A 24945-nucleotide genomic window follows, 5' to 3' on the forward strand; every position below is an offset into this window, starting at 1 on the left:
AGGGGTAACGGTAGAGCACTACACAGGACCAGGTTGGCCCAAAAGCCTAGGCCAGGCCCGGGCCTAAGTCAGGCCCGGGTTAGGCTCGGGCCTAAGTCAGGCCCAAATTAGGCTTGGGTCTCATTCGTATTGGTATAATGGCATGCTGTTTTACTTTGTATTGTGAGGTTTAAGGTAGCAATGAGACACATACTATGTCAAACGCTGCAAATGAGAACACTTTGAGTCCATTAGCCTGCACGGTAATTGCACAGTACAAGATGTCTAGCACTTTGCTCCATCAGAATGCTACACGTAATTTTAAGAAACCGTTAATTTCACTTTACACCACTGAGCGAAAGACTCCCTTGAATATCGCGTAAGGAAAGGTTTACCAAGTGGTATTGCTGCAACAGCAACGATACATTGCCTAGAGTAGCGTATTTAATACGCGGGTCTTGGGAAACATTTTAACTATGTAGCTATGCTCTCACGCCCACGGCTCCTGTTTCCAGCTGCGTGACTCCGTAGACTGCAAGACACGACTAGCTGTTTTTTATGCACTTGAAGTTCATGATACGAAGTGACTCTTATCCCAGACGTGCTTATTGATGCCAATGTTGCCGATTTCTTGTGTTAGCAAGGCAGGTTCATGTATGTAGCATTGTGTAATTAGCCAATAATACTTAACTTGAATTCCAATCGTATGTGGCCTCCTTCGTCCTTGCCATATCTTGTCAGTTATTCATAAGTGTACTGATTTGTTAAAGCACAAGCGTGTGGCGCTTGTGCTTCGACAAACTAGCGTAAAAATGCTCCCACAGTGAAAGATAGTAAAAGCTCTCAAGAAGGCAATGATTATGATGATTATTTGCTGCTGTACCCTTTGTAACATGGAGGTGTACTCTCACAGCTGTAGCGACACATCTTATTCCATCAATTTTCAAAGGCTCTAGTGACACCCCATACTGGGGATTTTTTTCGTTCTTTCAAACTTATTTGCCTATCTTCTGCCATTTTTGGATATCAACTAAAAAGTAAAACTCATCAAAAGTGGGGACAGGATCCCCATTTCTTGTAAAATTTCAATGTATTAGCTATTCTCTGCAAAGTTTCTGCAGAGGTCTCACTTGCTTGCCTCACATAGTTTTGCAAGCTGCATGCATAGTTGATGTATTATCGGGACCTGAGGGGACCGCGTGCACTGCATACCATATGTTTGTTAAAAATTCTAAGAATACCTGTCGCTTGGCTCGTCGAAGTGTGTCTAGCGGACATGTGGCTTTAATTTGCGAAGCATTCCTTTGCGTGCTGCAGGCACCATTAGCCTGTCTGCCTCTCTGTCTGTCTGTCTGTCTGTCTCTATCTATCTATTTATCTATCTATCTCTCTTTCTGTCTCTTATGTCTGGGTGCTCGTGGGATTACCCAAATAACGTAATGTAAACCAAAATTAGTAAGGGAGGATAAGATGGTGTGACAGTTATGACTAGCTATTCATGACATACAAAATGAGACAATCCCATCGCGCACCTCGTCAAACCTCTTGTAACGTTGATGAGCCCCCCACCCCCACTCCATTCTGCATTGCATTTACTTGGGTCCCCCCCCAGTGGGAAGATGTGGGAGGCAATTTTTTTTTAAATTTCACTGAGCAATAAACGAAATTTGCAGGAGACTTCCTACATTAACTCAACAGCCGTAGCTCATATGCACTTTGTATAGTCGGAGTATAAATGATGTCTGGCATTTTTCCACTTTATGAAGGTATTATACTTTGTAGTCTTTCTTTGAAATGCAAAAGTAAGATAGCGAGGTTACCACTGCATAGATGAGAGAGCCAGCTATGACTCCCATTTTATTTGACATTGCTCTAAAATTATTTCCCGAAAGTGTTACAGGTGTAATTAACTGCAGATATACACAGGAACAGTTAAAGTTGTGGCCTTGAAAAAAGTTCTCAAAACACTCCTTAGACGTTACCTTGTGTGCTGCAGGTGTCTCTACAATATTCGAAGATTGAACAGTGCTTTGTTTGTGCCGAAGGCATATTTGGCTTTTTTCTGAGGTTCGCAATTACGCAGGCCTCTTTTTTTTTTTTTCGCTCTGTGTCGGTTGTGACCACGCTACTCGAGAGAGCTAAGAACTTATTCTCTAATGACACAGAACAAAAGAAAGAGGAGGCCCGCGTAATTGCGGACCTCAGAAAAAAACTGATACCCAAAAAACTTCATTCGAGCCGCCACCCACCACGCTGAGCAACAGAGGATATGAAAAACCCCAATCAACCTTAATTGGCTTCCCCCCCGAAACACGTACCGGTTCTATACGTTCAGGGAACCAGCGAGATGTTGGCGCAGATCTTCAAGAAGGAAGGGGTTCACATCGCGCACGTGCCTTCGCATACGCTGGGCCACCTCCTCCCATGCCCGAAAGACCGGCCAACAATGGACAGGACCCCCGGTGCCGTTTACAAAATTCCGTGCGCCGAGTGCCCCTCTTCGTATATCGGCGAGACAAAAACCTACCGGAACGACTGAAGCAACACGCCAACAATGTGCGGAAGTTCTACAAAGAGCGCAGCGCAGTCGCCGAGCATGCTGAGACGTTGGATCACCGGATAAATTTCGAAGCGACCGCCAACCTTGAAAGCGAGCCGAACTGGAGGAAAAGGTTATTATTCGAGTCATGGCACATACAGAGGACAGCCCATAAAATCAACCACTCTCTCGGAACCCTTCCCCCAGTGTATACACATAGACTGCGCTCCAAGGCAAAGCGAGAGAGAGAAAGGGGGGTCATTATCCGCCCTGCGAGTGCTTTGAAGACGCCGCTGCTACGTAATCTCCACAGTCATCCCTGAGGAAGGAACCAAGTCTGTTTCGAAAGGTCGGGTTTCTTCAAAACTTTTGGTTGGAGTCTAGATCATCTCCCAACGGCTGTTACGAACGATTTTTGAGCTTGTGTCATCATTTGCTAAAAAAAGCACTTTTTGGATGACTTTGAGAATTTATTGGGAATTGTAGGCCATGTGCTGCACTATAATATTTAGCTCGGTTTTCACGGGAGCCTCAATCGCCCATTGGCAGTGTTTTCTGACCATGCTAAAAAAGTGTTGCAGGTCCCCTTTAAATTTGAAGTGCGGCTTCGCAGCAGAGCAGATTTTGCCTGGACAGGTGTTTTTATGGTTTAGCACTTCTAAATTGCAGTGAAACCACACTTACAGGCAGTTATATGCGGAATAATGTACATTTATTCCTTCGTTGCGAATACTTCAAAATTTTCAATAATTTAAATTCAAATCGAAGTGAATTTGAATATTTCACTACATATTCATTCAACTGTTCAAAGCATTCGAATATTCGCACAAATCTGTTAAGTACACATATTTTGTACAGTAGAATCAAAATAATTCAAGCTCTGATAATTCATATATTCTGTTAATTAAAAAATTCAATTTTTTCGTTGGCCGTCTATTCTTTGAATATATTTAAAAGCCTCTTAATTCGAACTTCATCATTTGGTTAAGTTATACTGTTTGCAGGTTCATACTAAAAAGTATCTGCTGCTTTCCCACTACTATGTAAAAACTTGCGTGAATATATAATCCTAACAGTTTAAAAATGAAAAATAAGCACTTAAGGCCTTCATGGAAGAAGGCTTTGCAAGTAAATGAATGTTTGAAACAAAGCACATTTATGGTAAACCGTCATGCTTCTCAACTGGTATAGAGAGATTTGTGCTGAAGGCAGATACCTATAGCAATGAAGCAGTTGGCAATTCACGATTTCTTTAAAAGGTCTGATCAGTAGTAAATGGCCAATAAACTTCTGTACTTTACACATCTGCTTTCTGCGGCGGAATCGGTGGAATGTAGCATGCTCGTTTCAGTATCACTAGGCTCAACGACATATGGTAGGGGAAGTTCGACGACACCCGTAGCACAGTCATTGAGAGCTGAATAGGACGACAGGAAATCAAGTCCTAAGATCAGTTCATGCGGGCATTGCTCCAATACATAAAACAAAACAGACGTATGGCATCCGGCAACAGTGACCCGAGCAGCACACATCCCACTGACAACTGCAGTCTTAACATTGGCTACGCGGAGTACAGTGATCGGAGCTGGACTGAGAACGTTCCGTAGTCTTGCACGGAGGTTTGAGTTCATAACTGACACATGAGCGCCGGTTTCGACTAGTGCTATGACAGGTGCGCCATTGACATCTACTTCGATTAGGTTGTTGTGTCCAGGTAGTGTAAGCAGAGAAATTTCGGGTCGGGTCGTCACGGCAGGCTCACCTCTAGGAGCTGCGGTCAATAGTTTTCTGAGGAGCAGCGGGAGCCGGAGGGGGAAGGAGAATGAAAGCGCTGAGAGCAAGACAGGCGACTTGATGGCGAAGGAGGGCGCTGCAGTCGGGGAGGCGTCGATGGTGTAGTAGCATCGTCTTCATGGGTAGGCAGTCGGGAACCAACAGGAGAATGCCAATTGTTGGAATAGTTGTACCAGGGTGGCGAGTTTTAGGGACTACGGCAGTGGTGGGAAATGTGGTCGACACGTCCACAGCAGAAGCAAATAGGCCTGTCGTCAGGAGTTCGCCATTACGCCGGGTTCCGGTATCGAGGACATGCGTACGAGTTTCGGAGCAGATCAGGACAGGGTGGACGGTAGTCTGGTCTGTTCACGGGGCAGAGCGTCTAGAGTTCGATGTTAGCGAGCTGCTGGTGTACAACAGTCTGTATTAAAGAAATTGTGTGGGAATCATCGTGGCCACGACTTTGCATGGAGACTGGAGCTGCAGCTTTGATTTCGCAGCGGACGAGGCATACAATGTTCTCGCGTGCAGCAGGAGCAGGTGGTGGATAGATATTCTCGCAAGTAGACGCCACCGCTGTGTACGGAAGGCGTGAAAAATTAGAAGCAATGCGACGACTTTTCGCTTCTTCATAGCGCCGACATTCACTAATAACGTCGTCGACTGTTGATGAGTTGCAGAACACGAGGAGAGTGAAGGCATCATCTGCGATTCTCTTAACGATGTGCCTGACCTTTTTGCATTCCCGCATCTTTTCATCAACTGTGCGACAAAGGGCGAGCACATCCTGAATGTAAGTCACGTATGACTCGGTGAAGGACTGCAGTCGGCACATGAGTTGTTTCTGCGACGATGCCCAATAGTCTTGCCGAAAAGGTCGATGAGTTTACGTTTGCATATGTCCCAATTAGTGATCTCTTCCTCGTGGTTGGAAAACCAAACTTTGTCGTGCCCTCAAGGTAAAATAGAACATTGGCCAACATGAACGTGGAGTTCCAGTTGTACAGTGCGCTCACCCGTTCGTATAGCTGATGCCAATCCTTGACATCTTTGTTGTCTGTGCCGGAAAAGGTGCTTGGGTCACGTGGTTGGGTTAGAACGACGGTGCGGTTAGCGGCGGTTTGTTGCGGCGTGGCAGGCCCAGCTGGCCGAGGCACGGTTGGAGACGTTTCCGATGCATCCTCGTATTCCCCTTGAGCAGACACAGCGGAGGCAGCCAAGGAGCGTCCGCTATGGAGAATCGTCGTGATGGTGAAAGAGAGGGCCCGCACTCTCCACCAAAATTTTACGAAGAGAAAAGGCATCGTCGAGTATATTTACAAGGCGTGTCCAGAGTCCTTCAATTTTTACTGGTCACGAAACTGCTCCGTAACTCAATGGGAGAGCTTCATATGATGCGTTGGGTTGCCGCGCGGTGGCGCCACCATCTCACTGAGGGGATTCGTCGGGCTGGTCGGGCGGCGTTGCGCTGGCTCGAACGACGCTGCGAGTTGTTTGCTTTGTGTGGGAAACGTGCATATCGTGCTGTTGTGATGCGGCGTTAGTGCAGCGACGATGCCGAACACGTGTTGTGTCCCGGGATGTCGTTCCGGATACTAGGGCAGAACAGAAAAAGTTTCCTTGTTCTGTTTACCCAGCGACGGCGTGCTGCGCGAGAAATGGAAGCGCTTAATTCCAAGGCAAGAAACGGGTGACTTTTGCTTCGACTCTAAGTATGTGAGAGTGTGCGAGAAGCATTTCGATGACAGCGACATCGTCCGCGCAGATGAATTTGTGGTGAATGGCGAAAAAGTGTCACTTCCGCGCGACAAGCCCCTTCTGAAGCCTTGTGCCATTCCAAGGAAGTTTGATGGCTCGCATGCAAAAAAAAAAAAAACCTTTCTGGTGTCTTCGTGCTTTCACTTTTATTATTTCCACGAACTATCGCTCAGGATTCGTTTTTTGTTTTGTAACCATGCGTGGCCGCTTCCGGTTTTTTATGTGGTGTTTCAACTGAAGCGCCCGTTTGCTCTTTTTTTTTTGTACGTCGCGTCGGGCAATATTGTTGATATGGAAAGGTTGTCACCTTGTCACTAACTTGATTTCTTGTTTGCTCGAAAATATTCTCGACCCTATTTTCATGGATCGAAAATTAATGACGTCCCGAGAGCAATTCATGCATAGCAAATGCCGCGTGACTCACTTTATCGATGTCTTCTGTGCAGGCCACGCTGCGGACTGCTTCTTTGACGTTTGCGTTTCCTTCTAGTCTTTTGCAGAGCATGAGTTCGCTTTAATAAACTTCATTCAGTAGAACTTTACGTTTGTCTTTGCTGCGTGGCAATATTTTGTTTCGTCCGTGTGCTACACATCAAAGCGCAAACAATAAATTTTTGTACGCTGCACCACGCTCTTTTGTCTCCCTTCATAATATTGAAATTTATTTTTGTAGCATGTGATAAAAGTTTGCGCTTCCTTTTTTGCAAGGATTGAAAAGCGGGTTCGCGGAAAGACACAGAGTGCAGCATACATCATTTCGTGTTTTGATCCTTTCCCTTTATGCAGCGCTTTTAAATGTTACTGTACCACCTCATCGAAAAGAGAATATTACTGGGGTATCTGGGTGCTCAGCGCATTCCAGAGCACTCAACAGATTAATTAAAAGCCTACTCTGAAGGACGCGTACCTGCTTCTTTTCAGTTTTTTTTTTTCGTTGCATTATTGATAGGCCTGCAGCAGTCCGCAGCTACGGAGCTACCGTATGTATTGTGGTTGCAAAGTTTTCTTGAAGGAAACAAACAAAAGATATTTTAAAATCGGTAAACACGGCGCAGCGCTTGCGCCCAAAGACGCGAAAGCAGTTGCCGTTCGTGGCCGAGGTCTGCGGCGATTTATTCGAAAAAATAAAACACCATTGAAGGCAGGTGGTATACACAATAATTGGGCGATTCATCGCTAACAACTACGAAAAGAAAAAAAGAAACCCAGCGTGCAGAGACCAGAAGCAGCGAGCGTTTTCATGCCAAAAGCTGGCAAATATGCCGCACGCGCGGCGGCTGGATCCTCTCAGTGCAACGGTGGCGCCAGTAGTGGCACCCGCGGACCCTATATGAAACTAGCGCCGAAGTTTTGTGACCAGTAAACATTGAAGGACTCTGGCGTGTCTAAACACTTAACGCCAGACATACAAGGCAGAGCCAAGTTCACGCAAATATCAGCGAGCGTTGTCTTTCTCTTTCCGGTCTTCCTTTACATCTCCGACAGTGTTTCTTAGCAATATATCAAAAACTTCCCTAGTAGAGTTAGCAAAGGGAGATAAAGGCACCCCCTTACCTAATTCATGGCTCTGAGCAATAAATGTTGAATTTGTGCATGAAAGTCTCTACTGTGGAATATGTGGGAGTAATCGTGAGTCCAGGTAATGCAGATAGTAATGCTCAAGAGTATATGGAAAGGATATGGTGGGCAACAGAAAGTGGAACAATCTCAAACTCACACTCTCAAATTTTCTTCAACCAGACTTACCAAAATGTTCCTGAGCCTGACTCATTCAGACTCACAGCTCGATGCTAGTCCGAGTGCGTCTACTCATGAGGCGAGTTTGCTGACCTGTATGTTGTATTTCTTTTTTCATTGGTTTCTTTCTATTTTTGTTTCTCTTCTGTGCTCCTTATATCTTTTATCTATTTCTTTCTCTTGTTTTTTTTTCTTGTCTAAGTCTTATTTATTTATTTATTCAAAAAACCTTACAGGCCCACTGAAGGGCATTGAGTAAGGGGGACATCAGTATACAAACGAAATAACAATAAAGGAGAAAAGCAGACGAAAAAAATACATATATAAAAGATTACAAAAATCAAGGTGCAACAGCGTTATACAATACTAGAGTGCAACGAAATCAGGTTTTCACGAAAAATTTCACGGTTACAAATGGATACATGATTCGGAAGACCGTTCCAATATGCAATGGCTCGAGGTAGTGATAATAAGTTACATGCCTGCGTGTGACCATGAATGCGCATAAAGCTATGTGCATTGTGAATGCGCTGGGAAGTGCACGCAGGAGAATAAAGTGGCAAACAGTGAATTTCGTTACTATAAATGTACCTATTAAACAGACATAAAAGAGCAATGTTGCGGCGTACTTCTAGTGACTGAAATGCAAGGTCTTGTTTTATTAGAGTAATACTTGAATGATAGTCGTAGTTTCCGGAGACGAATCTCGCTGCCCTATTCTAGACGGCTTCCAACATACGTACCAAGTAATCTTGATATGGTGACCATGTGGATGATGCATACTCTAGCTGTGGGCGAACATAAGTAATATATGATAATGCGTGTACGTTAGAAGGAGCGTTGCGCAAGTTTTTGCGGAGATATCCGAGAGATTGAGATGCTTTCGATGAGACAGCTGCTATATGCGTAGTCCAGGATAGATCAGATGTAAGGTGAACGCCTAAATATTTGTAAGATGGTGTAGCTGACACAACCGCGTTATTAATCTTATAGTGAAATGCTGAGTTGGTATGCTTTCGAGTGAACAAGATTAACTTGCATTTAGAGGCGTTAAGGGACATCTGCCAAGTTTCGCACCACCGGAAGGTTAGGTCAAAGTCATTTTGGAGAGCGGAATGATCATTAAAACATTTAATGTTGCGGTATATGGCACAATCGTCAGCAAACAACCTAACTGTGGATGAAAGGTTATCGGGCAAATCATTAATGTATATTAGAAAAAGTAACGGACCTATTACACTGCCTTGGGGGACACAGGATGCGACGTTGCAAAGGTTAGATGAAATGTTGTTGATCACCGTAAGTTGCTCACGCGAAGAGAGGAAGCTTCGTAGCCAAGACAGAATAAATGAATCAATACGGAGTGCGGCCAATTTAGAGATTAAACGACAATGAGGGACAGTATCGAATGCCTTGGCGAAATTAAGGCATTCGATTCTCGAGCTTCTTGTCTGACACTATCTTTTGTCTGTATTCTTTTTATTTATCTTCATTTTTGTCATTCACTAGTTTCACCTACTCAACTTTGTCGAGCAGAGTTTGCGGTCAATGCTTGCACTTGCTGTACTCTGTAGTGGGGCTTGCCAAACCATTCCTGTAAGGCCTGCCCCGCCACGGTGGTCTAGTGGCTAAGGTACTCGGCTGCTGACCCCCAGGTCGCGGGATCAAATCCCGGCTGTGGCGGCTGCATGTCCGATGGAGGCAGAAATGTTGTAGGCCTGTGTACTCAGATTTAGGTGCACGTTAAAGAACCCCAGGTGGTCAAAATTTCCGGAGCCCTCCACTACGGCGTCTCTCATAATCATATGGTGGTTTTGGGACGTTAAACCCCCCAAATCAATCAATCAATCATTCCTGTGAGGCCCACCCACTGGGGAATTTTGCACAACGGAGCACAAGTGGCTGGTAGCCTAAACAGCTTGCTGCTAAAAAATTAGGCAGTATTCTCCTCAGTTTGATAGGCAAGGCAAGGTTGTGAATGGCCGGGCTGGCAGCACTCAATGCGCATTTTTTTTTTAACTGCTCCTACCAGGAGTTATGCACAAACACAATGTCCGAGCAGCTTCTTTTTGAAGGCTAAGTGAAGTTTGTTCCCATGCAGTACACCGTTTAATGCACTTTAGAATACTTTTGCAGTTGCTCAGCTTAAATGCCATTTTCAGACAACCTGGCGCATGTGCAGCCACTGCGAGAATGCTCTTTCTCCAGCACAGAGAGGCCTTAGAGAGAGGAAAAGGTTTGTCAGAAGTTTGCTTTGCGAGCCTAGCTAGCTCCGTGCAGCCTCCTCAGCTGGCTTTTGTGTCGTCTTAGGGGAGTCCATTAGCGACAGCATAAAGCGTTGCGATGTTTCTGTCTACCACTTTGGCTGACAACATTAATCTATTTCAAGTGTCATTTCATAGAGTACAATTTTTAGTATTCATTGTATTGTTTATTTGCTAATTTTTAGAAAAACCACTAGAGGTTTTCTGAGAACTCAAAAGTGAGGGCTCTTTATAAAAGCCTCATAATAATTATTCAAGTGCTTGAATGTAAATGCAACTTGCTTATTCGGTGTGCTCCAGGATGTTAAATTAGAAGGTGCTTCGAGATGCCTTGTATATGCATGCACAGCATAAGCGCCACCCACGTACACAAACCCAGTCTCTGTGAACGCTGCAACGCTAGTGACAGAAGGGAAAAAAAAACAGCCACATTTATGCGAAAATCAGCCAGCCTTTACACAAACACAAAAACTTCATGTATGCAACGGTCTGAGAACTGGCTAACCTCCCTGTCCTTCCTCATTTATTCCTCCTCCTCCTTCATGTATGCATAAAACATCCCCTTTGCACCGACACAAGACAAGGCCCTTCAGCGACACCACTGTTCTGATCAGCATGAGTTACCTGAAAACTTGCCAGCAAAAATAACTGCATCAGTGGCACGATCCGAAAAACAAAAAACGCCCGAGACCCTCAAACCTTGAGCAGAGCCTAACCTCTGTATTAAGAAGCATTTCTTCACTTGAACTTTACTTCTCACTGCCTTCAGTGCAGCACAAGTGCATTTTGAGCTCGCACTGTTTTCAGGTGGTGTCAAGACAGCATAAATGTGTTTCAAACACGCTGCCTTGAGACTGTGGCAAGTCAGGTTCAATTCAATAAGCGTTTATGAATATGGTGGTACTACTTGCAGCAAAGCTATAAAACAACAGCAAGTGTATAAAAAAAACAACAGAGGCAAAAAAAGTGCAACAGGTGAACAAGCAGTGAACCAGTAGCACACCAGCACACTGTCGACAAAACACCAGATGTTTGTGTTAGCCGTCTGTACATGTGAACCTATCTTAGATTGCTCAATAGCGAATGACTCTGTGTTGAGCTCACATTCTAAATGGGAAGCATTTCTTGGCGAACTTCAACGACTTTGACTGTGTTTTTTTATCCATCCAACCGTCCGTCCATCAGGGTGTCTACCAACCTGGAAAAGTCGGGGAATTTTGAAAAATCGGGCCTGGTCATGAAGACTGACGGCAGTCTGTGCAATCGTCACAAACATAGACATTACCATTGATCCAAGCTAAAAAAGCCTCTCTTTCAGCTGCAATTACAGTGAGCAGCAAAAGGATGCATGAGAAAAATCAAAAGCAGTGCGTAGCTGTTTCATAATATAGACGTAAAAGAATACACCCACCAAAGAAATATAAAGTCTACTGGTGTTTCCGAACCTGCTATGGGAGTCTTGTTCACAATAATAGCCATGAGAAAGGCACAGGGTATTTAATTACACCTAATTATGTGACATAAGCACCAACACTACATTGTTGGAAGTGTCCTATCACTCCTGTTCAGCGTAAGTGCAGTTGTATATGTGATGGTATTCCAAGTGCAGGCAGATGAAAGCTTTTTTTTTTTCTTGCCAGAGCACACGCGTCTGACCAGTCAGTTTGGTCGCCTATAGAATACACATGTTTAGCGAGGACATATGAAGTCATGCGTTGTTTCCTGACATCATATTCGTATTGTTCAACTCTTCCCGTGAAACCAGTGGTCTCACCAATGTGATAGTTGTCACAATTGTGGAAACCTGAAGCATAAAAATAAAAAAGACCGTGGACAGTTTCAGTCTAGGACTTGTCCTTCATGTTGTCTAAAGCATTCCTTAGCTTCCATGTTGGTACATTCACTATTTTGATGTCTGTTGCTTCCACATATCCCACAGCATACCTGTCTCTCCAACCACTACATTATACTTGTTGGTAAATTTGTGCATGTTTGTCTTGACCATAATTTCGGCTAGCTTGAAGGCCTTCTGGTTCGGATAGAACTGCCATTAGCAGAGGCTTGCCAGGCTATGTGATACCTTTTATTATTGTTATTACTATCATTATTATTATTGGTGGTGCAACAGCAAACGTCCTCAGCTATGCACTTATTTCTGATAGCTTGCACTTCAAAGGTAGAGTTGGGTAACTTCATCTAAATTTTTTGTTTCAGTTTCCTAAGATGATATTGTTAAGTCTGTGATTAGTTTTTAGTGTTATGTCCATAGAAGAGTACACAAACGAAGGTAACCCGCCTGCATCTGTCATAAATCTGTGGAATCGAGGGAGCTATTGCAACCAGACAGATTACTTCTTGCCAGCGCATATTTGAGTGCCATCGCTTTAAACGCTACTCCTAGCTTTCGTTGCAGGCATCCGAGGACACAGCCCAGAGAAATAACAAATCAACACGTATGTGCTCGTCGTGGAAAAAAGAAAGAAAGTATGCATTGCGGCTCCGTTCTTGCAAAGTTGTTAGTCCTTGTCAACGCATGGTGCGCAGAATACACAAGCAGTATATAATTATTTTTTTGCTGAAAAGTATATATTATAGGTGTACAGTTTAGGTGGACATGCAAACCAATACTAAATACAATAATCCACGTCGCATCAAATCCAATTCAATTAGCATCCTAAATAGTAAAGTCAGTTAATATAGGTCTATGTAATATATCTTAATCCACCTCTTAAGTGGCCTGGCCTGTAACCATTATAGTGAACTAGAATATACTCCAGTGACGGAACCAGCTGGGCTCAGGCATCCTCTTTTTACACAGATGCCACGAAATGGTGCCACTTCTACATTTCCTAGCAGCTTTGATTGCCTTGTTGGACTATCATGGGCTTCTTCAAACTTTCAACTGCGATTAATTTTGACTCGTGTGTTTGCATCCTGCCAAACAGCCAACTTGCCGATTCTCTGGCTCGGAGGTGTCATTTTGGCCAAATATACATATTTTTATTTACTGCACGTGCTCAGACATTCGGAGCACGTGTGATACATTTATTAGCTTATTCTATAGGATTGCCTGATTTTTTTTTTTTACCATTCGTGGGTCTGTTTCCAGTGCAGAGAGTTTTCCAAGCAGATGTAACGGTCATGGAGTTTGCTTTAAATCATCATGGGAAACCTGAAAAAGTCGGAGAATTTCGAAAAAGCTTATTGGTAGACACGTTGCTCAGTTTTTTGCCTGACCTTTGTGACATGGTATGGGATCACACATGGTGCTGCAACCATACCTGAATCTGCTCTCAGATGATTAGCCAAGCAGCTAAAGTGATGATGTGACGTTTCTTGCAGAGTCTCTGAACGACAAGTGAGCCTTTACGACAGCCAGTCGCTCTCAGCCCCCCTGACAACAGAGGGCATCGATGTCAGCCCAGCCATACTGATCCCCTTCTATGACGAGGACAGCTCAACACTGTTTCTCACTGGAAAGGTGCACTCTGCCTCTCTCTTTTTCTTTTTCCAAATACGTAATCCTTTCTTGGTGCTGTGGCATGATCAACCAGTGAGCAAAAAAGCGTGTTGTGTGAAAACCAGTTCTCTTATTGAAGCTATGTTCTACCTTACATTTATCATCTGTTTATGTGTTTGGTACAAACCTATTGCTTCTTAAATGGCTACATTTAATCTTCACAGGATTATTTTCACTTGTTTGTTGACATTGAAGGCCACATCCTGCCAACTGTTACAATGCATACAAAACAAACTGTCTCGTCCCTGTTGTAGCGTTTCTGCTGTACACCCTCAAAGATGCCTCACTTTGTTCAGTTATATTATCATTTATGTTTTATTTCGTATTTCTTTACTGCTTCCCCACATTCCTCGAGTTTCTGTCTTGCTAATAAAAAGTTTTAATAACTGCGATATGGCAGTTTTTTCTTGTTCATAGCTTGTATGTACATTTTTGTGTGCAGAGTTAGCAATCGAGAACTTGAGGAAGCGCAAGTTCAATGACAAAAGAGTGCCTCAGTACAATTACCGTATTTGCTAGCATAATTCGAGCCCTTTTTTTATTATTTTGGGTCTACGAGAGGGGGGGGGGTTGCAAAATATGCGGGATTTCTAAAACACATACGAAATAATAAGCGATAGTACTAACACGTGCAGTCTGCACACATTAAGAGAAAGAATCAATTGGAGCACAAACGAACAGCACTTGTTTCTTTAATATAATTAGCACATGCTTTAACAAGTTAGATTTGGTAGCACGCCGTCTAGTTATAATTGCTGATCAAGAGATCCAATTGGGAATCATCGTTGTGGCCGCTGTCACTGCCTTCCCGAATCGCATCATCCTCTGTTTCGTCGAGCTAGTGCACTCTTCTGCTTTCTCCACCACTGATCGCGATGATCATTACACGTTAAAGAACTTCACACTGAAGTGTTCAGTAGCGGCACGGTTCCCAATTTCTTTGGGCAAACCTGGTAACGGCGAGCTTAAATTTGCCGTTTATGTAAGTATTGTAGCCCACTGCAATGGAACAGTAAAAATGCGATGGACGGATGGTAAAACCTAAACGTCCGAAATCGACCAAGCGCGCTTCGCAGCGTGGATGCAAAGAATGAGGGGTACAGTTGGTACGACAGGGCAACAGGCTCTCGCACGCCTTCTATGCAATTGTCTGTGACGGTGAGAGAAATGAGGAGATAGAGAAAGGCAAACTCTAGATTTTCGGCAACAGGTTTGAGGATTTGGGTATGGTACTCTAGGGGCCTTAATTCAGAGGAAATTCTTGGAAGAAGGGACTTTGCACTCACAGCCCAGTTGACTGTGCCCAGTGAGGCGTGCACCCAGCGACGTGTTCAAAGCATTTAAAGATCCAAAGTCTCCTTGTTCACGCGCCGGCAAGCTGGCCCGGCCCGGGCAGGTTGGGGAGCACAAAGTATGTGAGTGATATTTTTTTAGTAATGTTGGCATAAGATTAGAGGTGTTCAAATTATGCGAGGGTGCAAATTATGTGAGTAAATACAGTGATCACGAGTGCTCAAACTACGACGTATAATATTTGAGTGGATATCAAAATGGAATGAAATGAAACTTCTGCATTGCACTCTGATTCATGCAACAAGGTAACTTATTTACCTTACCCTTGAGAAGTGCACAAGCTTTGTTTTTACCAGGCTGTGCTCTGTTAAAGCCTTTTATTCCATTAAAGAACTTTGCTCTATTGCTCTGCTGTGCCGGGTGTTGGGCAGTAACGCGATTAAAGGGCAGGTTTGCAGAGTCGGAACACCATTCTCGGAGGCGGGCGGGTCTAACTGCACTAACAGTATGGAGATCACTGAAATGTGATTTTCCATTCAACAAGCGTTTTCTTGGCATTTAAAAAGCACCACGAGGTTCCGTGAATGCTATTTCAACAATCTACATCGACTATGCTTCAAGCCACTACTTGCACCTTTGTTCATCTTTAAAGCAGCACTAGTCTGATTGGAGACGAACGTGATGTAGAGTTCTTGCAACATTTTTTTTAATACAGTAAAAGCTCGTCCATTTGATGCTTGTTAATCTAAAAAATCAGTTGATTTAAATGTGCTTCTTATTTCCAGCAAGTGGGTGCATTATTTGATGGCATCAATTTTTCTTTGATTCTGTCATATGAGGACGTAACCTGTTAATTTTGATCGTCCTCGGAGTGCTTTGAGCGCGAAGCATTGTAAATGTGCTACACAAAAGAGTAAAAATGGTGTTCACAAACAACGTTAACTGGGCAGCCCTATCTACATCGCTATCTTCATCAGCTAGTCATTTACAATTAACCCTTTTCAATTAGCTCATTTTTCGATCGTTCTTGTAGACGTGGTCAATTTAATTTTTGTATTTATTGAATACTGCCGAGAGAAAACTGGTCCAAGGAGGACAGGTATAAAAGGTAGGGTATAAGAACTAACACATGTGATATCATATGAATGTATCACGAGATATGAAATGGAAACACGTGCTAATGGTACTCATAAAATATTATATGGTAAAATATTACCCTCCCCCCATTACGGCCTGTCGTATTGTTTTTCTTTCTATCTATGTGGGGAACGTCTTCCGTCTTATCTGTGTGCCACAGCGAGGTTCACGAACAATGTGAGTGTAGACATCGCAGCTGATAAGCACGCAGCCAGCGACCTGAGGTCATGAAGCTACCCGCGCCAACCGACGATCGCTTTCTGCGAATACGAAAAATCCCAACCATGTGCACGCGATTTTCGAGCGGCGATGACAGGATTTGCTGTCGCGAAGGGTTATTCGTCGCTATTGCGTTGCAGGTTTCTGAAAAACCAGAAAAAAATAGCTTGTTGTCCTTAAAAAACTGTGACAATTTTCGCAACTTGGTAGCACTCCCGATTCTCGCTTCGCTTGTTATCCGCGCGTAGGGGAACTTCCCATGTAGAAGCGAGGCAGCGGCTGTATTTTGTTGTTAATCTTGTTATTGATGGTTTGTTTTAATGCTTCAGGGGTAGCTCGCTGCGATGCTGGTTACTTGCTACAATGTTAACGGTGTCGTAGCATTGTAACACAGGCTATTGGCACCCCTTGAGATCACAGCAGATATTGCGGTTAAATGATTGTGAGAAAAGATAGCCGCAAAACGCTTTTACAGTGTGCGCGAACGGCCGGGGGACAGCTTGCAGAAGATGGCGCCAACAACCACCGAAAATGAGTAAAGTGCAACAAAGAAGCTGTTTTCAAACAGTGTACGCGTATGTCAATTTTGAAAAGCTAAGCAACCTAACTTTTTTTTGCATTACTGCATTTTTTTGCTCCTCTCGAAAAAGTTTTTTTTTTTAAATTTACCCCACGTAAGAAACGCACCCCCCAACTTTGCTCCTATTTTTTTAGAAATAAAGGGCCTTCATTACGTGAGTAAATACGGTAGTTAATGCCCGATTTATCTGACTTCCTAAGGAACAAGAAATCGTCCAAAAAAGATTCATGCCTCTTTATTCTGCTCAAGTAATCAAATCCCCACAGCCCCATCTGAAATAGCTTCAGTGCCTCCTAAAGTACACTTATCAGGCATTTTGGTGCACGCCCAGGCTGTTGTGAATACATTCAGGACCTGCGAACCTTAATTTACAAATTTACATCGCGTGATGAGCGCCGCCAATACCAGAAAAGCACGAAATAAATTACGGCTTTTTTGCAAGTGGAAACGATGTCGCAGAACATAAAGGGTGTGGCAGAGTAGAGGAATACTTGTATGGACCTCTCCAATACGTGTGCGCACTTAGAAGATGCGCCACTGTACGAAAATCTCCGTTGACATGTAGCATTTGCTGCCACACTAGACTGATTATATTTAGTTGTGTGTAACACATCGTTCTTACCAGGGCGTTTTCGTGGACACGTGTTTGTCACGAAAATGTGTTCTTAATGCACACTCCGTTTCTGATTGAACATGGGTGCGGCGTGTGGGAATTGAGGCTAGCCCGCTGCCTTTGCGCGGGCTTTGCCGCCTTTTCTGCCATTCTCATGTCCCGACATGTCTGCCCTCCTTTGCTGTCTGCCGCGCTGGGAGAGCGGAGTGACGTTTAACCCCCTCACCCGGTAGCGGATGTTGACTGTGGCGCTGCGCGCGGAGTCTCCCAAGAGGTTTTCGCGTGCTGCGTCGGGAGCGGGCAGATAGATACTCTCCGGGACTGCAGACGGTGAGCCACGCAATATTTTCCGTCCGTCGACTCCCGTCGCTCGGGGCTCATCGGACTTCGCTGACGGCGCCTCGCGCCCGAGGCGAACGCTCACCTTTTGTTGCCCCACTGCGTACGCACGGCCGAAGGGTGGTACGGTGTCCTAGTGCGTGGCCTAGCTACGCCGACTTGTCTCCCTCCGAAGCCAACGCGAGTGCCTTTGCCCTCGTTCGAGCAACCGGGCCTTGGTCCCGGTGTCTCCGTGGATCACCTTTACCGCGGAGACGTGCTCGTGGCACCCTGTGTAATACTTTTATGCCCGTGGCGTGGATAAGCCTATTTGCTTTCCCGCCGCGCCTTTGCAATGGGCTGTACTGCGTTTGGTGGTGCCACAGACAATAAAGTGTCGACTTTGAGAGCAGTATCGTGTTCTCGCCACGGCAACGGTTAACGCGTGCCCTGCGGCTTGCCAAGACTGGACCCACGCTAGTGGCCGTAGTCCTTCGGGATACGTGTGCACTACAGTATGTATGTTTGTATGTATGTATGTATGCATGTAAGTATGTATATATATACGTTATCGCCCACAGTTCCACCTTTGCAAACTGCCCACTACTTCGTCCTTGCAAACATCTCGCTACACTTCATCACCGATCCACCACTTACTTCCCCGACCATAAAGCAAATACTGTTGAGAAGTAGCCAACATGAAATGCAAGATGATCGTGTACTTGTATCCAGGTGCACATTAAAGAACCATAGATTGTCCCACTGTGTCCATCTCTTGCTTGTACGTGATTGCCTATAGTTTCACCTTTGCAAACTTCCCACTACTTCGTCCTTACAGACATTCCACTACGCCCTATCACCGGCCCACCACTTCACCGTTATAAAGAAGTGGGAACGGAAGCGACGTATAGCTTATGAATAATAAAATTTCTTAAATATATACAGTGTTTGTCACGTATTTCACGATGTAGTGGGCGATATTTGCGAATGGTTCACAGTTTAGCGATGAAACCCTCCAGCGCTTCGCCCCTCTCATTATGATTCACTCCGTGGATATGCTGCGATTTTTGTCTGCTTCAACCTTTAGCACTTAGCATTGCGGCAAAGCAGACTTTTGTCTGCTTCAACCTTTAGCACTTAGCATTGCGGCAAAGCCGACTTTTGTCTGCTTCAACCTTTAGCACTTAGCATTGCGGCAAAGCCGACTTTCGGATATGCTGTGATGTCGAATGACTCATGTAAGCGCTCGTTTAAGCCTATGAGGTCATAGACAAAGCAGAGGTGGGGACTTTATGCTGTTTTAGAGTGGGAATGTCGGTTGAAAACGCAGAAAAGTGGAAATCAGTTTCAGCGTCATAAATTTCAGACGCTTTTATACATAGACGTTCAGGGCTTGTGATGCTGTCGCGAAATCGTCCGAATTTTCAGGCACATCTGCAAAACTTGGTGTCCGAGAAATCGGCAGTCAACTGGTCTTCAGTCACATTATAATAAGGTGCTATGGTTTTAAATTTTATCATTGGCTTTGTCTACTAAATATGGTCAGGTTATCTGTCAATGATATAATTCTTTTTTCTTTTATACTCTGTTATGCTTGATTAGCATGCAGCACAGCGTGTTTTTATCATTCGTGTGTCATGAACACATTATTAAAAAGATGGCAGGAAGGGGTAGATAAAGGCTTGCGATGAAAAATATCTGTAAACAGAAGTTGTGTCGGGCCGACGTTTTGACAAGCAGACAGAAGTGTTCTGTTATAGCCTTGAGGAAGACAGGTACACTTGTCGAAACATCGACTTGATACAACCCTTGTTTACACAGTATGTGTCTTAAAATTGATTCTAGTAATATCCGCTCCAAAAGCCAGTAGCATCACTGGTTCGAGACCGCCATTGGCAAATGTAGCGCGCCGCTCCGCGCACGCTCATCTAGTGAAGCGTTTAGCGATGCGGCAAAGCAGACAGTATTCGTTCTAACAAAACACAAGCTTCATTGCCTTCGGTGGCACCCCAAATCCAAAATACAGTACAACGTCCACTCCCGGAACGTGAGGAGGAAAGGGCTCCCACATGAAGACGAACACTAAAACAGGCAACCACGAGCATGTCACCGCTGGCAATGGCGAGCTTTGACACGTTGGTCGGGAAAAGGTCCTCGCGGCTATTGATGCCCTCTACCCTGATGACCACTGTGCCTGGTAAGAGAGCTAGGGCAAATCTCGTGCACATAAGCCTCCAGCAAGTGCAGCTCATCGAAGTATGACCAAATGCAAGCACTATGCACCACTCTTTGGCTTATTGCATAAAACCGGAGTTAGCACAAAGGTAATCACGCCCTCTGAAGGCTCCTAGGCAACCGGGCAGGCTTCAGTCTGACGATTCCCAAAGGGGACACAGACGAAGGTAAACACGTGCTTACTGTGCGGTGCCCATGAGGAGTGAGAGCGTCCCCGGTACACACGTGACTCAGTCTCGCCAACACTCGCACCCTGAGAGCACGCACTGCATAGAGCTCCTGAAACTTCACGAAATAGCGAAACGCTTCTCCTCTGCTCTCATTTCTCCTTGGTTTTTTCACCTTTGCACTCTCTTTTTGAATGTGGCATCACCTGCATTGTTCATGCGTAGTGGACGTCCATTTCTCGGAGAGAGCACTTGCTTGCTTGCTTGCCAGGCAGCGCACTGAGAGCATTCAAGCCAGCCATTTAACTCGTCCAAAAATTGCCTAAACGAGTTTGTTGTTGGCCCATGACAGCTCTGTGTAGTGTCGCGCAGGGTATACATACAATATTGTAGCGATGCTGAAGCACACAGACTAGTCGAACAAATGTATTTATTGCAGCCAGGGCCAGTAACAAAGGCTAAAGGAACCTTGTCAGGGACACCTGTAGAACAGGCTGTCACGTTTTTAACAAGTAACTGATTTCACAGTCATGGTGATAAATAGTCTTTTTTTAACAATTTGTGAAGAGCACTCTGGTAGCATCATCGACATGTTGTGCAGGGGGACTCGACCATCTTTGCCTTTGAGGTTGCCCTGGATGCACCCTATTTGTTTCCCCTGTCACACTACAAGTGCCCAGGGGGGCCCCACCAGGCAGTGGCCTTTCTGCCCAAGTTGGCCTGCCGTGTGGCTGAAGTGGAGTTTGCTTGTGCCTTCAGGCTGACCACAACCAGCGTGGAGCCACTGTCATTCAGAGTGCCAAGGCTGCGGGTGAGTTTCATTCTAAGCTCGTTTATAAGGCATTCGGCACCTGTTTCAACATGAAAAACCTCCATTGTGCCAAACTCGAGCCAAACTAATTTACCACCTTTTATGTCCTCTTTGAAAACTGTCCTTGTTTTGTATCTATGAAATATTTCACCATATTTACTCCAATCTAGGCCAACCTCGATTCCAAGCCAACCCCCTCATGTCCGAAGCCCCCCCCCCCCCCCCCCCCGAAAAAAAAAAAAGCTTACCTCGAATGTAGGCCAGGTGAAAAGCAGACAGCATTCACAAAGAGAAAACATGTCCGTGTATAAAACACGGACATGTATAAACACTGACATAGAAAAAGCCCGTGTATAATCTCTGCAGGCGATCCTTTAATGGCTTGTTAATGGAAACATCAAGTGGTTGCAATTGGCCCGTCAATCTACTCGGTATTATTGTGAGGTCGGTGTCCATTTCAGCCAACGCAGCCTTGACGCTGTGGGTAAAGTGCCTGCGGTAAGAGTCCAGCACAAGGAGAGAATGCTTGCACAGAAGCGCACCTGGACGTGGCCGCCATACGATATTCAGCCACTCATCGACCATGGCCCTAGTTATCTAGCCATTCTCATTGACCCGCACAATTACCTTTCGTGGGAAGGCCTCTTCAGCGGGTAGCGTCTTCCTCTTAAAAACAATTTAAGGAGGGTGCTTGTGCCCATCCGCTGTGCAGCACAGCATCACAGTCGCACTGTTTTTCATAGCCGGCAGAGCGCACCTTCACTTCCTTGGCCTCTTTTTTGGAGACTGTGTACCCCACCAGCATATCATAATACACGGGGGTTTGGTCCGCGTTGCCAATTTAGCCTATCAGATACGCTCTCGCTTCTCTCTTTCAAAGCACGAAACACTGGAACTCGAGCAACTTCTCTTCATAGTCAGCCGGTAATTTTTGGACGATTGAGGTACGAAGACTGAGGCTGGAGGCAAAGCGCTTCATGAATTTCTGCAGCCAGCCTAAGCTGGCTTTGAAGTCTGCTGCTGAAACTCCTTGCTTCCTTGAAAGCTCCCCTGCCTTCGCCTGGAGCACTTCCTTTGTCAATGGAAGGGCAGCTGCTTGCTGCGTCCGAACGAAGTTAGCCCAAGCCGTCTTTATTTCAGGGTGACTAAAGTCCCGCCCAGCTTGAACAATGGAGGACGACTCCGCGGCTAACACAACTTTCCTTTTATATGCCGCACTATAATGACTACGCTTTTTCGGCACCATTGAGCTACGCTACGCGCAACCCATTCGAAGCGAGACTCAAACTGACGAAAGGCTCGCCTCAACACTCGCCATGAACATAAAAATGGCGGCCTCCCGGGTGTACTTAAAGTGTCCTCTAATGCTTGAAAACATCGGTGCTAATTGCATAACTTGAAGTGGCGTTCGCCAGAACTATCGGGAGTGGAAATGACACCAGAAGGTTGTCGTCATGTGATTGGATAAATGTAACGTTAAATGTGATTGTGGCATTGCATCAATATAGGGATTAGTACTAAGGAATTTTTTTTTCTTTAGCATGATTTTTCACTTAGAGTAGAAGAGAATAAAGCTCTTCGACTTTTTCAGCTTGAAAACTACAAAGCTGGTCAAAGAATGCGCCGAACGCCACGGTGCTGAGGAAACGGGCCGGAAATGCTCCGGGTGCCGTTGTTTCAAGAAAATTAAAGAAAAAAAATGTAAAAGCGATGATATATAGACGCCATTGCAAAAAAAAAATCAGCTATGCTACAAAACATTATAAAAGCGTTCGCGAGCTGCCTCGTCGCGCGTGTTGTTTCTTCTTCAAAAACCACGTTATTTGTTATCATCGCAACGACGTCCTCAATACGTTGGACATAACAGGCAATATGTCATGTGAACTTCCTATATGGCAGAGCTTTCAGTTCTTTTCATTGGCCAGCCTTCCGACGTCACAGGGCAAGGGAAAGACTGATGCCTCAACGTGCGGTTGCGAGAGCACAGCAGCTCTTTAATAGGAAGGCCGTTCACGCATCTGGCGATGCATTGCAGAGGATGCGATCAGGGTAACTGTAAGCCGGTATTTGAGCAGACAACCGTAATCTACAGGCACAGGGGCTCAGGGGAGAGGGAGATTATAGAAGCCCTCTTTATCCAGAGGGAGGGGCATGATTGCATCAGCCACCCCTCTATCAGTCTGCAGGAAGGGGAGATAGCCTATCTGCAACGTTACTTATAGGCATGCTGAGCATGTATTTTTAGTTTTTGGTCGATTCGTTGGGTTAAAGTTGACGTCACTGCGGTATAAATGGTGTTTCCTGAATAAAATATTCCAGTTGCTAGTAGCGCGTCGTCTGTGTACTTCTTCTCTGTTGTGTGTCGTTTTTTCGCGCCCCGTATCATCATAAAGACTGATCAGGCGAGCCCGCGAAAATCTAGTTGAGGGTAAGCATCTATTTCATTGTATTTTGATATCTCTACACCGAATAACTTTGTGCTGCGTGCCCCTATCACTTCCGTTCTTGCAGGACTTATTTCTTGAGCCGTCAGTGTACACGACCAGCTAGAAAAACATGCAAAACTATGAGGTTGTGAAAAGTGTTGAGGGCCCCTTTAAGCCAGGTGTTGGCTCGGCTACTAACGGCTATAATACTATCTAGGTGGCGCTAGTTTTGCATCATTTTTCTCGATGAAAAATACCACATTTTTCAAAATCCTTGAATCTAAGGAGGAGGAGGAGGAGGATTGAAAGAGGAAGTACAAGGAGCTCAAATCTAAACTGACCCTGGAGTTAGATACAAAAAAATTTTGAAAAAACTATCGGCCTAGATTCGAATAAATAGGGTACCATTGCCCTTATTTCTATGATTATATCATATCTACTTCTTTTTCTTCTCATTCATGCTAGAGTATTAGTGGGTCGTTACTGTATTTATAGTTACATACTCGGTATATTTTTGTTTGTGAAGCATAGTGAAAAGGAAGACAAAGTTAGCCCTTGTCGCTATCATTCTTTTCCACTCCCATCACCATATTCATACCTGCCAACTCTCCCGAATTGTCGGGAGACTGCCGAATTTTGACCTAATCTCTCCTGATTGAAAGAACGATATCTGGAATCTCTGATAAAGTGGCCATCACAGCTGAGACATTCTTTTTAATCATGCGCGTATGTCATCCTTTCCTGCTGCGACGGTTGTGGTGCTGCTGAAGAGCACTCGCGACTACACTTCCAGTTCATTGTAACCATACTGTAGAGTACCACTATGTATATTCTAGGCACTATAGTACTGCGCCTTTGAGCAAAGGCCGGCGGCCGCGAGATGCACTCCCCACTGTACAGAAGGCAGGCGAGGGAAAAGGTACCGCAACTTGTGCATCTGTCTGTTTTGGCCCCCACTTTTCGCATGCTAGGCCTATGTGGCTTGCCTACACGTAGATTGTGTTCGTTACGTGGTTGTGGGGTTTGCGTGTTTCCCCGAGTTCAGTTGGGTGGTCGATGACATTGCGAAAAGCAAAGCACTTGCAAGTGTTCTGGACTCGTACACAGAGGTGTTTTCGTGCTTGGCGACTTCATGCAAAGGTGACAAGTGCAAATTTTGTACCGTGTGCGTGTGACCATTTCGTACGGCGGCAAGGCCGAGATAAAGCTGCACATCACTTTAGACACATTACAACTACGTTCGTGCTGCAGAAGGACAGGGCAACGTCAAGAGTTTTTTTTTTTTTTTCAAAAAAGCTGAGAAGACAGTGCGATCCACGTAGAATACCTAAATATTCACGAGATTTTTTGCAGAATGCAACTTGCTGCTAAGCGTTTGCCCACGCAGGACCATTTTTTCGGAAAATGTCTCCGAAGTAAGAGCACGGGAAGCTGTATGGGTGCAGACGTACGAGAACAACTGCCATTGTCGGCGAAATGGCTGCAGATGCTGAAAACGCAATGGTGGATGCTCTGAAATGCCTTATCTTCCACAACCGCAGTGGATAGAAGCAAGGACAGAGGGTCGCAAATG

The 24945-nt window shown here is 44.9% G+C and overlaps 1 protein-coding gene across 2 annotated transcripts in view; it reads left to right on the forward strand.

Moving 5' to 3' along the window:
* The window catches only part of LOC119178225 (coronin-7), a 231415-nt gene that overhangs the window by 148699 nt on the left and 57771 nt on the right, over nucleotides 1-24945 (forward strand). For both annotated transcript variants that reach the window (XM_075882279.1, XM_037429422.2), the window contains exons 20-21: nucleotides 13396-13534; nucleotides 20737-20946. In XM_075882279.1, coding sequence (XP_075738394.1) covers nucleotides 13396-13534; nucleotides 20737-20946 — 349 coding nt within the window. The remainder of the gene's footprint in view (nucleotides 1-13395; nucleotides 13535-20736; nucleotides 20947-24945) is intronic.

The sequence above is a fragment of the Rhipicephalus microplus genome, chromosome 2, assembly GCF_043290135.1.
Source record: "Rhipicephalus microplus isolate Deutch F79 chromosome 2, USDA_Rmic, whole genome shotgun sequence".
Lineage (NCBI taxonomy): Eukaryota > Metazoa > Arthropoda > Arachnida > Ixodida > Ixodidae > Rhipicephalus > Rhipicephalus microplus.